Source organism: Mytilus californianus, unplaced genomic scaffold (assembly GCF_021869535.1).
Source record: "Mytilus californianus isolate M0D057914Y unplaced genomic scaffold, xbMytCali1.0.p SCAF_71, whole genome shotgun sequence".
Classification (NCBI taxonomy): domain Eukaryota; kingdom Metazoa; phylum Mollusca; class Bivalvia; order Mytilida; family Mytilidae; genus Mytilus; species Mytilus californianus.
In genome coordinates this window covers 502228-521927 of record NW_026262725.1, presented here as the reverse complement: position 1 = coordinate 521927, position 19700 = coordinate 502228, and the positions used below count along the sequence as shown (strand labels likewise).

Here is a 19700-nt window from a genome sequence, read left to right as displayed (position 1 = left end):
TAAATTTCTGTCCCTATCCAATATACCCTCATTTCCCGCGGCAGTCTAAATTTCTCCGACCTTAATCCCTTAATCTATTACAGAACCTACCTATTGTATTTATTGTGAACTTGTTCTCGTCCTGAATATGCATGAAATATTTGCCACTGGACGTTAAGCAACCAACAATCAATCAATCAATCAAGATTTTTTTGTCATTTTTATTTAGCATTGTTAAGTTTAGTTTTCAGACTGTAATATGCATTCTTAGTGTCTTAATTATGTTTGTACTTAAGTTGCTGTCTCACTGCTGTATATCTATAGCCGACCGTTCAAGGGTTTTATATGAGAACTGACAATGTCAGGACTAGATCAGTCACCAACAGAAGCTGACAAAACATAAAATAAAGAACCAGCTTCTAATATGTCTGCTCCTTTGTTAGGTAACGGTGAAAGTGAACCTGAAAATAACAATCAACAAACTAACATGCCTAGTAAAAAAACGAAAGATACCAGAGGGACAGTCAAACTCATAGATCGAAAATCAACTGACAACGCCATGGCTACAAAAGAAAAAGACAAACAGACAAATAATAGTACAGAAGACACAACGAAGAAAACTAAAGACTAAGCAACACGAACCCCACCAACAACTGGGGGTGATCTCAGGTGCTCCGGAAGGGTAAGCAGATCCTGCTCCACATGTGACTCCCGTCGTGTTGCTTATGTTATTACAAATCCGGTGAATAGTCTCATCCAGTAGGTCACATTCGTGAAAAGGGAACGATATTTTAGTTACGACATATTAAAGGAACATCTTTATAACGGATATTCCATTACGGTCGACCAACTCGTGATGGCGTCCGTAAAATTTACGAAGTGATGATTTCAACTTCACCATTTGGAACTCATGGTTTAAAAATGAAAAGGTCACAATTGGGATTTCTGGAATTTTTTTTGGGAAATGTATTATATGATGATGAAAACAGAAATGGACTATATGATTGACTTCATCTTGTGAACATATTTTTATTAACAATTTCCTAATGCAAACTGCTTCCAGCGCCTCTTTCGGTCCAGGCAGTCATTTTCGACAATTTGGCTGACAAAAGAGGTATGAAATGGCATACTATGCTGATTAAATGGTTCATTTACTTAAAAAGTAAATCTATATCCACATGTGACAGTTTTAAGACAATCCGGTTTTATAAAGCTAACTACTGAAAGATTGCTGTACGACTACACTCATGTGATTGAGCAAGGTGTCGGATTTACGACGGAACTCATCGACATGCTAGCAGAGGAAATAGACGCTAAAGGTGCAACACAAGAATGGCAATAGTATACTGTAAATTCAGAAATTATTGCGATGTTTTTATTATTGCGCAAAATGCGACAGGGTTATAATCGCAATAATTTAAATTCGCATTTTGAAATTTTTTGTATGAATTCAACAGGATTTTTCTCAATATCGCAAAAATTAAAATCGCATTTTAGTCTAAAATGACAAAATCGCAATAATTTCTGAATTTACAGTATAGGACTGCTACAAGACGAAATTAAAGTGAAGATGAGTTCTATGATTAAAATTCTGGAAAATTGATCGGCTTCATAGATCTTGATAATCCTTATGGAGGAATGTATAAAAGAAGAAAAGAAGCTAGATACATACACCTTAGTTGTAATGGTACAGGGCATTTCTGTTGACCTCAAGTTCCCACATGCTCATTTTGCAACATATGGAATCACATCAGACCAATAGTTTGGATTATTATGGGAATCTGTTGAGTTTGATGCCGGACTGAAGGTGTTGTACATTACAACTGATTATGTCTCACCAAATGTAAGATACTTCACAAAACAGATGAGCAGCAACAACTGGATGTCTCCATCCTCTGGGAAAACAAAGAAAGTTTTGGAAAAAAAGAACTATATTGCTATCCTGTTGAGAGATCTAAGGAAACACAAAGGTGACAATCTTCCGATATATGCTAGAAAAAGTAGTATTGCTGTATGATTGCGTACAAGGATAATGATAGATCAATTTGCAAATGATATAACAACTTTAAAAGAAAAAAATATTAACATTATAATTCAGTTAATCTAGAATACCGTTATATTTTCTTCTCAAAATAAGGTGGGAAAAGAAATGGTCAGAAAGTTCTAATAACGGGTATGTTCTGGTCAAGGTCTATGGCAATGCTGTAACATATGAGGACATTGGTTCCCTAAATGAACATAATTGGTTGACTGACAAGGTAAATAAATTCATTTAGCTACAACACTAATAAACATAATGTCTACTCTTAATAAACACATATATGAATTATATATACATAATTAAAAACTTGGATCCAATTTGTTATCTTTTATTTAAAACAATTAAAGCATCTTTATTGCACAAAAGGCAGGATTTAACCTATATTTAACAGCCTAGGTCAGATTTGCAAAAACTATCCCAGTAAAAATGTGGAGAATGCAGAGGAAAATTCATGCATGGAAATTTAAGGGAGGAAAAAATAGGCAACATTATAGAATAAGAAGCTACAGTAAGTTCATGCCAAGCACAACGTTATAGAAATAGACAAAGAAGCTACACTCAGTTCATGCCAAGACAAATTTATAGACATAAAAAAAGAAGTCACAGTCAATTCATGCCAACAAATAATTTCACACCGAACAGAAAATTCAGATATTTCAGTTAAAATCCTCAAATTCAAAACAGAAGAAACGAAAGTTCTGAAAGAAACCTTTACTGCAATTATTGATTCTAGTTCTAATCTATCAGAGGAGGAAACTGCCATCATACTTGTGAATATGAGATATGCAAGATCATAGAAGATTGATTGATTGTTGGTTGCTTAACGTCATAATTCCAAGTTATGTGAATTAGGTTATTTAATTATTCAAACTGTGATTTATGGATGGTTGTATTACGTCTAGTGGCAAATATGTCATGCATGTTCAGGTCGAAACCATTTTAGATTATGGAAATTTAAAATTCAATATAATTTGTCAACTATGATAAGCAAAATGACGTAATGTCACTTTCGCCTTTTAAAGAAAACATTTGGAGAAGTAAGAGTAAATGCTGGTTCAGGCAATCAGCACATAGGAGAACCAAAAAGTAGTCTTTGACCTCAGTTTTATAAGAGTACATTGGAGGAAAATTCACAGACCAGACTTCCGTTCATGATCTTTTCAATAGACAAAATGTTTGCCACAAGAGAGAGAACTAATCAAAGGTATAAATATATATATATATATAAACGCCTAAAAAGTGTACACAACAACACCAATAACAAAAAAAGGAACTATAAATGTAATTATTTATAAATATTTCGGATAACAGATATCCTTCATCAGTAAATATGATTGTGATGTTGAATGAATCATATATCAGTCCACTTAGATTAAACTATAACAATCTTGAAATTTATACAATAAAAAAGTCAAACCGAACATCAGGTAAGACGCTTGCACAATTCTAAATATGTGTTAAACACGACATAGGTTATATGACTAATTACAACAGAGAGTTCAAATATATGCTTTAAATAAAAATAATAATGTGCGATATGAACTAGCACAATTCTAAAGCTTTAATGGTGACGACATTTATGATGTTACAAGAACGATTGCGTCAATAAGAATTCCAAATAAACAGCACTGAACGATCTAAATTTGTAAATATTTCAAATTTGACAACGGTAGAGTAGTTACAACAGAGTCTGCGTATTTAAACATCGCAAACAAACGGCCGTTAAAATATGATAATAAAGGTTAACTAGTTGAACGTGGCTTGGTACTTTTACATCCCTCAAAAAATTAAGCAATTTAAATTGGTATATTCAACAGATTTTAGAGATGAGTAAGGTAAAGAAATAGAAACAGAGACTGTAATAATAAGCAATATAACCCAAATGTGAAGCACTGCATGGAGTAGAACTACATCTTTTCATTTATCCCATTTGGTGCCAAAGTTGTTAATTTTCTTATCCAAAATCTTTCCCGAGTGAGTCTATCCTCCCTAGACCAAGCAGAGTTGTGGTCAATGATTGTAATGGTCAGTCGATTGAGATCTGTCTTAGTGTGGCCAGGGGATCTCAAATGTCGACTGAGAGGGAGGTCTGGCTTGCTCGTAACGATCCAGCGCCCTCGTGGGAAAAATCGTTGACTATTATTCAGACGTTTTATATATATATATATATATATATATATATACGGAGAGTACAGAATCTCTAAATGTTTAAAACAAAATTTGAGATTCAAGTGTTTGGAAATCAATGACGCCTAAGCAGAGACAAATTCGTATCAAGACGAAAATAATGCCAAGTAATATTAACGACGATGGAGCTTTACTTGTAAAGCTATCGAAGGAACCAGAAGAGCTTGCCGATCATTCATGTTCTAGCTGTAGCAAATTGTAAATCAAATTTCCTATTAGCAAATCACCATTTTCGATTAAAACTCCGTTCAGAATCCCGTCAATTCTATGACTTTTGCCACTTTCAGTTCGAAAATACATTTAGAATGTCTTCCTGCATGATAACACGGTCAAGTTCTTCATAGAATGCATGAAAATCTCTAGGAACAACACTTTTCAGTTCTTGGAGGTGCTTATACTTCGAGGCTTTGATAGACAAAGAAGAATTAAGAAGATTAGCTACTTGATCCGTATCTTTAGGTGCTAAAATGTTTGCTCGTCATCAATGGGTTAGAATATTTTATAACTTCATTTATAATTCTATCGGGGCCAGCAATTTTCTCAATTTTTGTCCATTTATAAGTTTTTATATCTCTGAGAAACTAAATGGTTTATCTGTTTCTTAATTTGCTATAATATTATTTACTTTATTTTTACGTTTATTTTCTATTTCCCAGTGAAAGGTAGTATTAATTTCAGTTGAATTTCCTTGATTTATAAAGTGTTTGATCAGTTTGTCTTCTTCTTTTAATATTTCAGGGATATCTTCCTTTTCATCTAATCTCCGTTTTATAAATAATTTTAGTATGTTCCAATATAATTCTTTTGGACTTTTACCACTATTACCCGCAGGGTTGGCAAAGTATTACCCGGGTGGGAAAACCCGGGCTGGGCAATAATCCCTGAAACGGGTAATACTGGGCAATATAATTTTGTAGGCTTATTTTTACACAAAATAGTAAAGACTTGTTGTAGTTTAATAGCATTATAGCTAAATATGCACATTTCCTACAGATAACCAGTGAGAGTCATTTCCAGAGGATTGAAAATTCAATTTCTTCCTTTTCTCCACTAATTCAATGTAGACAAAATACAAGATTTGCACATTTTAGGATACCTTGTTAAATTCCAAGCTTTGTTTCAATAATCCAACCTTTATTGCAGTGTTTCAGTGAATTGTAAATTTTTAATTGTTATACCATCATATTGCTAATTAAACACCCTAAGGGGACATGTCATGAACACTTATACTGAAGTAATGAAAAGACTGATTATTGTTAAATAAACAAATTAGTGTTCTAATCTGAATAATTACTTATTATTATGATTAATGAGGGATCATCTGATGTATATATAAATATGCTGAAACTTAGTTACAATTTTAATCAATAAACAGACATAGTTTAAAAGTAATTTTCCTTCTGTTACATATAATTGGTAATTATTAGTATTAGTTATATATATATATTTGAAATTCTGAGGCTTTATTTTAACAGTTTGACCAATTTAGAAAGAATGGTGGTATAATAGATTTATAGGTGGATTATAGAGAAAAACCTTTCCCATTTGTCTTAAGTGTCTTCATGTACACTTGTCTTCGAGTTGCTAGAACAATACTTTCTCAGATTTATACACTTGTATTATTAGAGTCTCAAACAAGTAAACTTATTTATAAATCAAATTCCTATGTCTTATATTTATAAATACATGTGTATTTTTAAAATGCAGGCCAGTATTTCATATTACCCAGTATTGCCCAGAAAAACCCGGGTTTTCCCTGTATTTCCCACTGGGCTGGGCAATACTCATAAAACCCGGGTTTTTGCCAACCCTGATTATCCGACAGTGAAGCAAATATTTTTTCGTTATATTCTATTTTCCTTAACTTTACCATCTTTTTAAGATTTTTACATAAATATTTTTGTTATAAATGATTATCATTAGGGTTATTTTTTATTTTATTACCAATTGAATTTATCTCTTTTTTTTGTTTCATAAATTACATTATCTGACCAAGGTTGTCTTTTTTTCTTTTTCTTTTTTTTTTTGTTGCTTCCAAAAAAAAATTCTTACATGCTATCTCAGAAAAATATATGTTAGGTTTTCAACTGCTTCTCAACACCATCTTGAGTTTTATTAATATCAAGTATTTCCAGACTAATAATTTCTTCTCTGATATAATCCGTGGATAGAGCATTAATCACCAAGATCTTTGATTGTTCTGTCCATTAATAAGTATTTATACTCTTCCATTTATTGTTATCTAGTTTAAACTCAGTATGCTCATTAATTGAACATTTTAAAAATAAATGAATTTTATCATGATTTGAGAGATATGTAAAGTCCTATATGTAAGTAAACAGGAGACTCTCACTTACTAAAGCATAATCAACAGTGCTAAACCCATTTTTAGGCATATAAGTATAATAACCTTACGAGTCTCCTAATAACCTTCCATTTAAAACATATATAAAATGAAATTAATATCCTATCCGCAATAAAAGTACATTAAGATCAGTATGACATTGGTAAATACTATGCATACGACATCCCAGCTATGGGTACTAATCCTTGCATATAGAACCGTATAACTGCATCTCTTCACACTATAAACGACAAATATATTTTCCAATACCTGTGTGACGTACAAAAAATAATTGACACTTATTGTACAACGACTTAAGTTTCTTCCGTCAAGTGTATTTACACAATACAATACAATACAATACAATACATTTTTATTGTCAATCAAGGACGCCCTAAGAGAGCAGTATAATTACAAACAATTTAATACAATGATTATTATTAATTCTTAATGATATATAATGACAAAATATAGAATAGAGAAAAAATAAACACAAAAGAAAAAGCAAAACCCCAGATATGTATATATATTTAATATATAAATGAACCTTCAATAACATTATTTAATTAATTACCCAAATGTATCATGTAGACTTGAATTTTGATATAACTTTTGTCGAATGGCTCTGGATCCAGTTTTGGATATCCACATTCCCTTGATGATGTTATTACACGCTTTAATATATGGCTATGGTAACCTCTTTCATGATAATGTTGTCTTAACAATTTCTGGCATTAAGGTATTGTGAGAAATCTATGCACTTTGATTTTAAACTTGTGACAGGATGTCTATATATATATAAACAAGTCTAAATTGAAATATATATATATACTAGGCTTTTTGATATATCAATAGAGGATTCTGGTGTACCTTTGCGGAATAGGTAAGGTGTGTATTCATCGGGGACTAGTATACCACGCTAAATAAACACAGTGCTGTCTTCTAAAGTAAGACCATCATTTAACACGTCAACAATGTCTAGTAAAACATGTCATCATTTGGTAACTCGGCAAAATAAGTTTATATACAAACAATGTATCAATCAATAGTTAAAAAACTGGCATGAAACACAAAAATATGTGGCAATGTACATGGTATTGTTTGTCAGTTAACAGAATTTCAAATTTTCTAATAAACAAACAGTTGAGGTTAACAATATGTTAAGACAGTGTACCTAAGTATTATGAAAAGGCTTTATTTATATAAAAAAAACATACCACAAGTATAGGTGAGCATGTATTCCAATGTTACTTTTGACATTTGCTGACGACTTCTTTTGAATCATGAATTAGTTGCTAAATGTGAAGAGGCCCATCACCAAAAAGATAATATAAACACTTGTTTTGCCTCTTCTGACGAGTCTTCTTCATCAGCCTACTCTGTGCCCGACTCATTGTCACTATAACCTAAATGAGCATCGTCTCTAGGTCTTATAGAAATGTTGTCATACGAATTTTTGTATTCGTTATCTGATATTTCTTCTCGAAAACCTCCCAAGGGTGACTGGGGAAACGAAATTTGGTCACTTGGTCGACTCCCGGCAGTAAAACGCTTGCCAAAGTGGGGCGTCCGTTAGGCTGTGCGGGATGTATCAAGTTTGCAGCCACGTCCGGTCAGAATGGGGACGTTAAATCCAATGCCTCGTGTAAAGAGAGTGTCACGCTCTTTGTACGTTAAGAACCCTTGCAACAACTCTTTGAGGGGTCCGTAGGAGGCCTGTTGCAAGGCTAAATTTCTGTCCCTATCCAAAATACACTCATTTTCCAGTGGCAGTCCAAATTTCCCCGACCATCATCCCGGATGGCCTCTATTATGACAAGACCTATCTATTGTATTTATTGTTAACTTGTTTTCGTCCTGAACATGCATGAAATATGTGCCACTGGACGTTAAGCAACCAACAATCAATCAATCAATCTTCTCGGAAACTTAGTGTTTTGTATGAACTTCAGGCTGTCTTCGTGACTGACCCTTAGCCTCGGATTATTTGGTGCCATTTAAGGCACAATTCCCAGCTTGAAACATGCTGAACATTTTATCAAATACTTCATTTACATTGTCCCACTAACTGTTCTTTTCTTCCAAAATTTCGTATCTGCTTTTTCTTCTTTTCTTGAAAGAATAATGCTTTAAACGACAATAGCGGTCCACTCGCCACTACTATCATCACGAGGTTCTTCCACGTGCTCGATATTACTATTCATCATAACGGTGTCTTTAGTCATTTATTCTCTGGAGTTATGATTTTCATCCCGCTGTAAAGCATCTCTGTCTATCAAGCGCCGCGAAAATAAACTTGATCTCGTTTACCTGGACCGGAAGTCATACCATAGTACATCTAAAAGAACATAATTTGTCTCCCTGCCATATCATTTTGTATAAGTTGCCTTTGCTGGTAGATATACATGGATGGATATCGGGTAATGGGTGGAAGCAGGCACGTATAGATATCATCCAATCTCTGCATGTACTGTTCATTTAAACATCAATCCGGACGTAACCACGATCTTATCATATACCATCCTTAAACGCTCTCTGCACCATCTGAAATCTTTCCATCTAATATCTAAACATGAAGGGCCTTTAAAATCAGTAAAAGAAATAATTTTATATGCACTATTGGTACTGTGGTCACTTCGGTTTAAAAGTGTATAATTAGGCGGAAGTGGTCATAGCGACTTAGAAGGACGATAACTTAATTCTGATTCGATAACTGCGTACATCGAAAATCGGGAATAGATCTGGAACCCACAATGGATCCAAGTCCTACATATAGATTAACTGTATATATATATTATCTGAATGAATACCTATTCTCTATAACAAATCTAACAATTATGATACATACGGTCATAGATTTTTTTTCAATTTTTGATTAACTTACACTAACATGGAAGAAAAAAAGGAGCTTGATGATGTGATGATTATAAGGTTTTTCATAGGTATTTCATTGTTTATTGTTTTATACTTGTAAATTTTATTATTTTATTAAGATTAAAATTTACTTTCAACTTTGGATGGTTGTCTAATTGTTTCTATGATCTCCATTCTAATGAAATTTTCCATCAATGGTTGGACCTATTACCCCCATAGTTGCAGAGCTTACCCAAAGGTGAATATATCCTTTGTACTCTTCCATAATCTGTAAGATGATAATAATTATAAAAAAAAAAGATTTACAGTAACAGGGTCAGAAACCATATTGAAATCTCTGTTCAAAATTTTACTCTGACATAGTTCCATTTTTAATTGACTGATTCTAGCTGTTGTTAACATATTTTTTCTGCAAGATGGTTATCTGTTAACTTTTATTAATTCGGTACTTTTAGTTCTTTTCCTGAGTCTATGGTTTCTGTTAACTATTTTTTTCCTTTTCCCCATCATCTTTTCCAGTTATGAGGCCAAAGAGATTGTCAATTACATCTGCAATGGTGTGCATTCCATCAGGATGCATTTGTTCTTGACGGTTATGATAAGGCAGTCTCATGAAACTATATTTTTCTTTTGAAGTCCTTTTTTTTTTTTGTAGAAGAGATTTTCTATTTTGATTTGGAAGCTCATCATAATTGTTTCTGATTTCTAATTCTTCTTTTGTATATGACTCTGGGTTTCGTTGTTCTGTCCTCTCCTTTGATAGCAAAGTCAATCTTTTCCCCTCTCAATGGATGATTTTCTGGTAGAAAAGCTCTATTGTTGATGTGAACAACTTTGGGTAATGATTTACTAAATATCCTTTTTCTTTACAATAAGGACAACCACGGAGTGCAGCCTGGCTTGAAACATGCAAAATCTTGCTGAATGCGGGAATATCACACATGTAATGCAGGAGTGCTATTCGGACTGATGTAGGGTTCCTCTGTAGGCATTAGACATTGTGCAATCTGTCAGTTCTAGCATTGCATCCACTAAAAGGTCCAGGTATGGATCTAGGTTTTTTGGCTCTTCTGTCTTGGTACCAGGTACAATGTCAATCAACATCATTGGTCCTAAAATATTTCTGATATTTACGGGCAAGTTGAGCCAGGTGAGGATTAATGGCCACATTGATTTTTGAGTTGCCATACTTTTGTGTGGATTAAGCCCATCACAAAAAAGTGCCAAAGGAACCATACAACTTTCCTCTATGTTCTGAAAAACACCTCCATCTTCATACCAAGATTTGTATATCTTTCCGTCAACACTGTCTGTTAGCTCTCCATTGCATAGATCTTGTCTGGAATACAGAGTCTTGCATATATTGTCACTACCAAAAATCCTTGAAAGTCTTGGTCCAATAGGCATATATGTGAAAGTTTTGCATGCACTGCTTTATATCGTGTCTCACCCCATTTCATATACTCTCTGTCTAATGAATAGTCATTGCCATTTGTTTTACAGGAAAGCAAGCAGTCATTTACATATGCATCCCATAGTAGGAGTAGTTTATGTGAAGGTAAGTTGAGTTCTTTTTTTATCCAAATCCAAATAAGGTCTTGGTTAGACTTGAATAAATTTACTATAAGGATCTCTATTATAACACTCAATGATAATATCTTTAGTTGTTATATTTTCGTCAAGATGCGTTTCGGTTAAACAAATCACATCGGCTTCGTTACATATACTTTCAACATAGTCTACTTTATTGTGCATACTTCTAATGTTTAGGTGAAAATAAGAGAAAATACCACACAAAGGACCAGGATTTTTCTCTACATCATTACTTATCATCATCATTAATAATATCACAAATGTTAACATTTAAAAAAAAAAGGTTCAAGATATACAGAATATAGTACCGACGCATTTCATAATAAGGAAGAACAGTTCAAATAAATAGGTGTGTCTTTTTTCTTAAATACAACATTTTACTACAGAATATTGAACTAAGTCTACAGTAGAATTGACCTATCAACGAGCGATAAGCTTGAATATCATTACCAATTGTCAAATACAAACATATATATAAATAAGGCCGTTAGTTTTCTCGTTTGAATTGTTTTACATTGTCATTTCGGGGCCTTTGATAGCTGACTATGCGGTATGGGCTTTGCTCAATGTTGAAGGCCATACGGTGACCTAAAGTTGTTAATTTCTGTGTCATTTTTAAAGGCAGTGCTTTAATGCCTTTCTAGTTGCCGTGTTAATCTTTCTTTCCGCGATATCCAACTTATCTACGTGGGGGGTCATTAGGCTCCAAGTAGATCCGGAAAATGTTGATTCTCTCCTCTTCTTATTGTGATATAAAATGTTTTTTTGTTTCATTTCATTTACATTGGGAAATGGAGAAACGATCATTGTGTTTTGTTAGTTTTAAAAACTTTTGATATATTTGTATTTTGCATTATAAGCAGTCAATCGATTGACAAACTAGAATTATTTGAATTCCGCGTGGAAAGATGTCGGGTTAATTTCGAGTGTTATCTGAAATCTAGATGTTTATAAATCATTTCAGTCGTTGATATAATAATAAAAGGTCGACTGAACATGAATTAAATTATACAATTTAAAGCGCATTTCTGTTAATGCACGTGAACCCGTCTAACGTTATTGTTATTTCGCAGTTATAGCAAATTATCGTTCCTGAAAAGGGGGCGCCGTGGTAGCCGATCCTGTTCTTAAACTTCCGGTTTCTGCACTGTGCAACTGTGCAACTATTACAGTTGCATTTTTAATTAACGATGCCAAGTACTTGTTGTTGTGTACCTGGATGTCATTTAAGAGGAGGACATGCATTTCCAAATGACTTAAAAAGAAGGAAAAGTTGGATCAACGCCATGGCCCATACGCAGATTGGACGAGAACACGATGAAATCGTGGAGTCCATCTCAATCAGCTGTTGTTTGCAAGGCACATTTTACTGAAAAAGACTACGTGAAGGAAACTATTCTTGGTAAAACTCTATTTTCTTTTTAAAATATATAGTTATATATGTAATCGCCATGCGAATAAACCAAAGTCTGTTTACAACCGCAATTATCGTTTTAGAATAAAAGGGGGTGGTTAATTCAAGACGTACCCCCAAGGGTGACTGGGGAATAGAAGTATGGTCACATTGGTCTTCCTCCGACCGGCAGTAAAACCCTTGCTAAAGTGGGGCGTCCGTTTGACTGTGCGGGATGTACAAATTTGCAGCCACGTCCGGTCAGAATGGGGACGTTAAATCCGATGCCTCGTGTAAAGAGAGTGCCACGCTCTTTGCACGTTAAGAACCCTTGCTACAACTCTTTGAGGGGTCCGTAGGTGACCTGTTGCAAGGCTAAATTTCTGTCCCTATCTAATATACCCTCATTTCCCGTGGTAGTCCAAATTTCTCCGACCTTAATCCCGGACGCCCCTATTACAGAACCTATCTATTGTATTTATTGTTAATTTGTTCTCGTCCTGAATATGCATGACATATTTGCCACTGGACGTTAAGCAACCAACAATCAATCAATAATTCAAGACGTCCTAATTTTTTGGATTACGATTCAATGTGATCTGTTTGAGATTTTTTGGTGCTTGCTACAATTATAATGATTTCTTACAAGAGGTATATCATACTGAGAATTATTTTAGCAGTAATTATGCTAATGTAGTAATGACAGGAATGCATAAGCTATGCCTCATAGACTTTCTTTGAAAAATATCAATGACAATGTTAACAGGAACAAAACAATGACATGCTCTCATCTTTATTATAGTTATTTAGGTACAAACAATGTACGTTTGTTGCATAAGTCTCTCATTGTTTGTCCTTTGGATTTACATAACATACATTGAATCAGGCAAATATAGTTTTATCCAGATTGTAATGAATAAATCTAGTTAATATTTTGCCAGGTAGTACAAGTATGCATGCTAATGGAAGTTCATTAAATTATCAAAAAATTAATGTTTTATAACCTTTTTCAGGGCGCAAACCCACCATACAGAGACTTAAGTCTACTGCCATTCCAAGCCTATTTTTCTGGACCAAGCAAGAGACTGAATCGTCCGCAAAAAGAAAAATCAGGGCAGTTTCCTGTGAAAACAAAAGAACTAAACTTGATGAATATTGTAGTAGAAATCTAGAGGAAAGTTTTGATTGTAAAGTTGGTTTTCCTGAAGAAGTCATTCATACTGCAGACAGGATTTATGACTGTCCACCACCAACTGCATATAAAAATAAGGAGATGTGGTATGATATTCAGTGAGTTTATCGAACCAGAGTGCATAAGAAATGGGTTAAGCAGTTACAGGTGTTACTGTCACCGTACAATCTCCAACAATGAGAAAAACTAGTACTGTGTAAAAAATTTCAGAGATCTTACAACTAAGTTTTGTTGTCTCACCTCAGGGCCTAATCTAGGATTTTGAAGAGGGAGAAGTGACTTCTCCTTCCATGAGAGAGAAGGGAGAAGTGGTCAACTTCTTGGAGAAGTGAGATTAAAAAGAAGATGTGGTATGATTGCCAATGAGACAACTCTCCACAAGAGACCAAATGACACAGAAATTAATAGCTATAGGTCACAGTACGGCCTTCAACAATGAGCAAAGCACATACCGCACAGTGAGCTATAAAAGGCCCCGAAATGACAATGTAAAAAAATTCAAACAAGAAAACTAACGGCCTAATTTATGTACAAAATATGAACGAATAACAAATATACAACGCATAAACAAACGACAACCACTGAATTACAGGCTCCTGACTTGGGACAGGCACATACATGTACATACAGAATGTAGCGGGGTTAAACATGTTAGCGGGATCCCAACCCACCCCTAACCTGGGACAGTGGTGTAACGGTACAATATAAGAACGAACTATAAAAATCAGTTGAAAGAGGCTTAACTCATCAGATGGATAAATACAAGTGGACGTGGCCGGGTAGTTGTACATCCAAACAACAAGAAGACACTAAGTACAGATCTGAGAGTACTCTCATTTACTGACAGCTAGTTCAAAGCCACTAACAACTGATTAAAAAAATCTTGCATCGAAGACTAAATTATCAATCCGTAAGCTCCCTTTAGAATTTTATAAATTTTAGATTTTACATTTCTGAGTTATGGGGTTTTATTCATTAAAAGAGGGGGAATTTTCCAGTTTTTGGACAACTCAAAAATACTTTAAGCAGTTCGCATGAAACTTTGGTGAATTATTTATAGCTATTGATGTAATCTCCCTATTGATTTTCATAAATTTCAAATATGACATTGAGAAGAAATTGAACTTTATTTGTTTATAGTCTGACAACAGATTTATTAAGTATTGCGCAACAGCACAGTGTATTGCACAACAGCAAGAAATCTTCAAATGAATATAAATTCAATTCATATAACCGATTTCAAGTTCTTTGACTACATTTATCAAGAAACTATAATATGTCAAATATTTAATTACAATCCAAATTCAGACCTGTATCAAGCTTGAATATTGTGTCCATTTTTGCCCCAACTGTTCAGGGTTGGACCTCTGCGGGTGTATCCAGCTGCGCTCAGCGAATCAGTTTATTTCTTAATTAAGAACTCCTTTTTGTCGAGCCTGCGAAAAAGTCGCAGAAAGCTCGACATAGGGATAGTGATCCGGCGGCGGCGTTAGCTAACTTCTTAAAAGGTTTATATTTTAGAAGGTGGAAGGTATGGATGCCTCATGTTACGAAGTTTCCGTCAGTCACATGTCCAATGTCTATGACCTCATTTTCATGGTTCAGTGACTACTTGAAAAAAAAGTTAAGATATTTTTTAATGTTAAATTCTCTCTTATTATAAGTTATAGGATAATTATTATTGGTATGTGCGTACCTTGCAAGGTCCTCATGCCCGTCAGACAGTTTTCACTTGACCTCGACCTCATTTCATGGATCAGTGAACAAGGTTAAGTTTTGGTGGTCAAGTCCATATCTACCACTAAATTGGTAATTTTAAGGAATTTTGCAGTTTTTGGTTATTATCTTGAATATTATTAATGATAAAGATAATCTGTGAGCAGCAAAAATGTTCAGCAAAGTAAGATCTACAAATAAGTTTATATGACCAAAATTGTCAAATGTGTCCTTAATGAGTTATTGCCCTTTAAAGACAATTTTTCACAATTTGTTCATCTAGCTTGCTTACTTTAAAAAATCTCCTTTGAAACTGGTGAATCAATTTCAGCCAAACATGGGCTGAATGAGTTTCAGAGTATCTAGTATAAATTTTGTATTTTATTTTCTTGTACTTCACCCCCAAGGGTGAACGGGGAATAGAAATATGGTCACCATTGGTCTTCCTCCGACCGGCGGTAAAACCCTCGCTAAAGTGGGGCGTCCGTTTGGCTGTACAAACTCGCAGTCACGTCCGGTCAGAATGGGGACGTTAAATCCGATGCCTCGTGTAAAGAGAGTGCCACGCTCTTTGCACGTTAAGAACCCTTGCAACAACTCTTTGAGGAGTCCGTAGGTGACCTGTTGCAAGGCTAAATTTCTGTCCCTATCCAATATATCCTCATTTCCTGTGGCAGTCTAAATTTCTCCGACCTTAATCCCGGAAGCCCCTATTACAGAACCTACCTATTGTATTTATTGTTAATTTGTTCTCGTCCTGAATATGCATGAAATATTTGCCACTGGTCGTTAAGCAACCAACAATCAATCAATCAATCTTGTACTTCAAGAAACATAGCCACTATGGCTTAAATGGAACATAGGGGTAAAATGTATTTCTTTGCTTTTGAAGAAAATATGACAGATACAAAGAACATCTGAAGGATATTTTTAAGCCACTCATTAATATATATTAAAAAGCAAAAAATCATTGATGAAAGATTTAAGCAAAAAATTACAGGTGAGCGATTCAGGCTCTTGAGAGCCTCTTGTTTTAAAACGTATAGGACTCAAAACATCTACTACTACAAATGGACCAGACCATCTGGGGCCGGTTGTTCAACTTGTCGTTAGCACTAACGCTCCGTTAAATTTTGCTAACGTATCGATAAAATTTAACGTCTCGTTAATCCTGTTGTTCATCTCATAGTTAGTTTTAACGTGATGATGTTGTTTAACGCTGGTAGGTTTAACATTTAACCAAGGTATAATTAGAAAATGGCTGCTTTCATGATGCTACCAGCAAGACCATGGAAGAACAGAATTTTTAGGGGAACTATTTCTCATTTAACCAATTTAAATGATGATGAACTGAGGAGGTATAGATTTGGAAAGGACTCTATTGCATACCTGAGCAATCTACTCCCAGACAGGCTAAGCAGGTCCACCAACAAATCAACAGCACTGACCGTTGAACAGCAAGTATGCATTGCACTCCGTTTCTATGCATCCGGCTCCTTCTTGCAGGTGATAGGAGATACTTTAGGCTATGATAAAGAAACGGTTTCCCGTGTTGTTAGTGATGTGACAGATGCCCTTATTGAAATTAAGGATGATTTTGTGTTGTGTGTTGGCCTACAGATGTAGATTCCATTAATAGGATAAAATGTGGTTTCTACAGGCAATGTAACTTTCCAAATGTTTTGGGGTGTATTGACTGCACGCATGTGAGGATTCAGTCACCATCAGATGACGAAACATCCTATGTTAACCGAAAGGGGTACCACAGCATTAATGTGCAAGCTGTCTGTGATTTTGAAGGTATTTTAATCTGTATTTTGCCATTCCGTCGTTGTTTATCTTAAATTGTTGTCTCCCTTTAATATAAAATTACCTTGACATTATCGATATAGACAACAAGGTCCTTCTGTTTCCACCCAAATTTCGGAGATTCGATTAACTTGAGCCTTTATAACATTTGAAAAAATAAAAAATTTCCATTTTATTCATCTTGTCCATACAGAAAGGTAAAAACATGAAGGACTTTTCGCCATGTGGAACGTTTTCGCTGTGCAACGTTGTTTTTTTTTTTTGCTTTATACGACAAAGCACCTCAATTCACGGACTTGGCTATGATACCGTTTGAATTGCATTTATTTCTTTTACTCTTTGTACTTTCAAATTCTCTTTTATAAATCCTATAATAATAATAGATAATAACTTTATTAGATAACAGTTTAAGTTTAAAGTAAAAGAAGCAATTATTGGTCATGAAATGAAACTCTTTAGACTGTTGACTCAGTCAGAAGTAGACTTTCGCTTTTCATGTCTTAGAATTTTTTTTTTCGTCAAATTATCTAGTTCTCATTTTACACTATATATACAAACGTATTTGATATATCAAAAATCACAGAACATATTGCACATGAACACAAACCACATCAACAATTATAAAAAACTCCTCCGAGAAAAAAATTGGCAACAGTTTTCCCTACTTCCTGAATAAGTTCAACATCATATAAAATCAGGTGCTTGAAAGGAAATAATGAGTCCTCATATTACACTTACGGTTATGTGAGCTATTGGCACCACTAGGTGTCAGTCGTCATCATCCTTTTTAAACATCATCTTGTTAATTCTACTCTAAATGATATCTACCCTAAGGATTGATTAAGGTATAGATTTAAGGTCATTCTTTGGACTTTGTTCGTCCAATCAGTAAAACCCTTGCCGCAAAGTGGGTCTTCCATAGACTGTTGGATGTGTAAATACGCCGGCACCTCTGATTGCATTGTGTGGAAATAGTGTAACGCTATGCATATTATAAGAGCCCTTACAAAAATTGTGAGGGGTCTGATAATACCTAGTGTACTCTTTGTTAATTTGTTCTAAGCATGAACATGCATGAAACATTTGCCACTGGATGTAAAGCAAACGATCAAAATTAATGACCCTTATACAAATAGAGTAATCAAATCCAAGGTCAAAACACAGTGCAAAAATTTAAACATTTCCAATAAATGCATAGCCAGAATTAAGAAACATAACATACAAATTGTAAAATTCGATTGTCTCGAATACATCAAAAAATAACACAAGGAGACTCAAAAGTGGTATATATATATATATATTCAAAGCAAGTCATAATTGAAATAAACATTCAAACCTATGATTGCGTTGGATAAAAACCGCAATTTTTATACGTGTGCATGCAAAACAAATTTCTTGATAGAGGGGTCTAAATACTGCACTAACAACATTTTCCAAAAGACCAGAAAAGTGAAAAAGTATTTTTTAACAAAACGCATTTGACTAACAGGTCGAAGAACTGATGTTCTTAAACCCTGCTGACTGCCATTGGCGATTGCCAAATAAACGGATCACCGATGTAATAAATGGATCTTAATTTTAAATTTAATACTAAACAGAAAACAATAAACTTGCGGAGAAGATGATATACCGCAAACAAAAGGTGCAAAGGTTTTTGTACACCATATCCGGATTTCAAAATTAATGTCTTCAGTGATGTTAGGAATCGAAACGGTAAATGGAAGGTCATTATAATTTACCTCAATTTAGGATAGACTCTTGAATTTTGAAGAGTCGAAATAGGATGAACGGATCAAATTAACACGAAGGCATATATAATACAAGCCCAAACGAAAAAATATAAGCAAGTCTAAATTGAAGACAACGTTTAAACCTATGATTGCGTTGGATAAAAACCGCAATTTTTATACGTGTGCATGCAAAACAAATTTCTTGGTAGAGGGGTCTAAATACAGCACAAACAACATTTTCCAAAGACCAAAAAAGTGAAAAAATATATTTTAACAAAACGCATTTGACTGATGTTCTTAAACCCTGCTGAGTGCCATTGGCGATTGCCAAATAAACGGATCACCGATGTAATAAATGGATCTTAATTTCAAATTTAATACTAAACAGAAAACAATAAACTTGCGGAAAAGATGATATACCGCAGATATAAAAAAAAAATGCAAAATAGTATTGAACGAAGAAGTTGAGTCCTAAACAACATTTGTGACTTGGTACCGTACACATGCATATTTTCCTGGCAAATAATTGTTGATTGATAAAAAAAATAAAAAAATAAATTAATTAAAAGATGAGAAAATGTTAGTGGAGTATTATCTTTGTCTCGTTTCATTTCTTCCAGCAACTCTATCTGAAGATCTAATTTCACCATCTTTTTAGTCTGCTATGTCATTTCTCCCTTCAAATACAGTATCTGAAATGAAAATAATACATGTAGATCTATATATTTTTAACATATATCTTTTAAATATGTGTCTCACAGGCACTTGTCTCAGAAAAAAAATTCCTATATACCTTAATATACCACATTAAGGTATATAGGGGAAAACAATTCTGAGACAAG

General features: G+C 34.2%; 1 protein-coding gene across 1 annotated transcript; it reads left to right on the top strand.

The window, feature by feature from the left end:
- Nucleotides 1–12128: 12128 nt before the first annotated feature.
- Nucleotides 12129–13744, top strand: LOC127710334 (uncharacterized). The gene is made up of 2 exons (XM_052216133.1): nucleotides 12129–12420; nucleotides 13425–13744. The coding sequence occupies exons 1-2, from the start codon at nucleotides 12336–12338 to the stop codon at nucleotides 13703–13705; spliced, it is 366 nt and encodes a 121-aa protein (XP_052072093.1). The 5' UTR covers nucleotides 12129–12335; the 3' UTR covers nucleotides 13706–13744.
- The last annotated feature ends 5956 nt before the right edge of the window (nucleotides 13745–19700 follow it).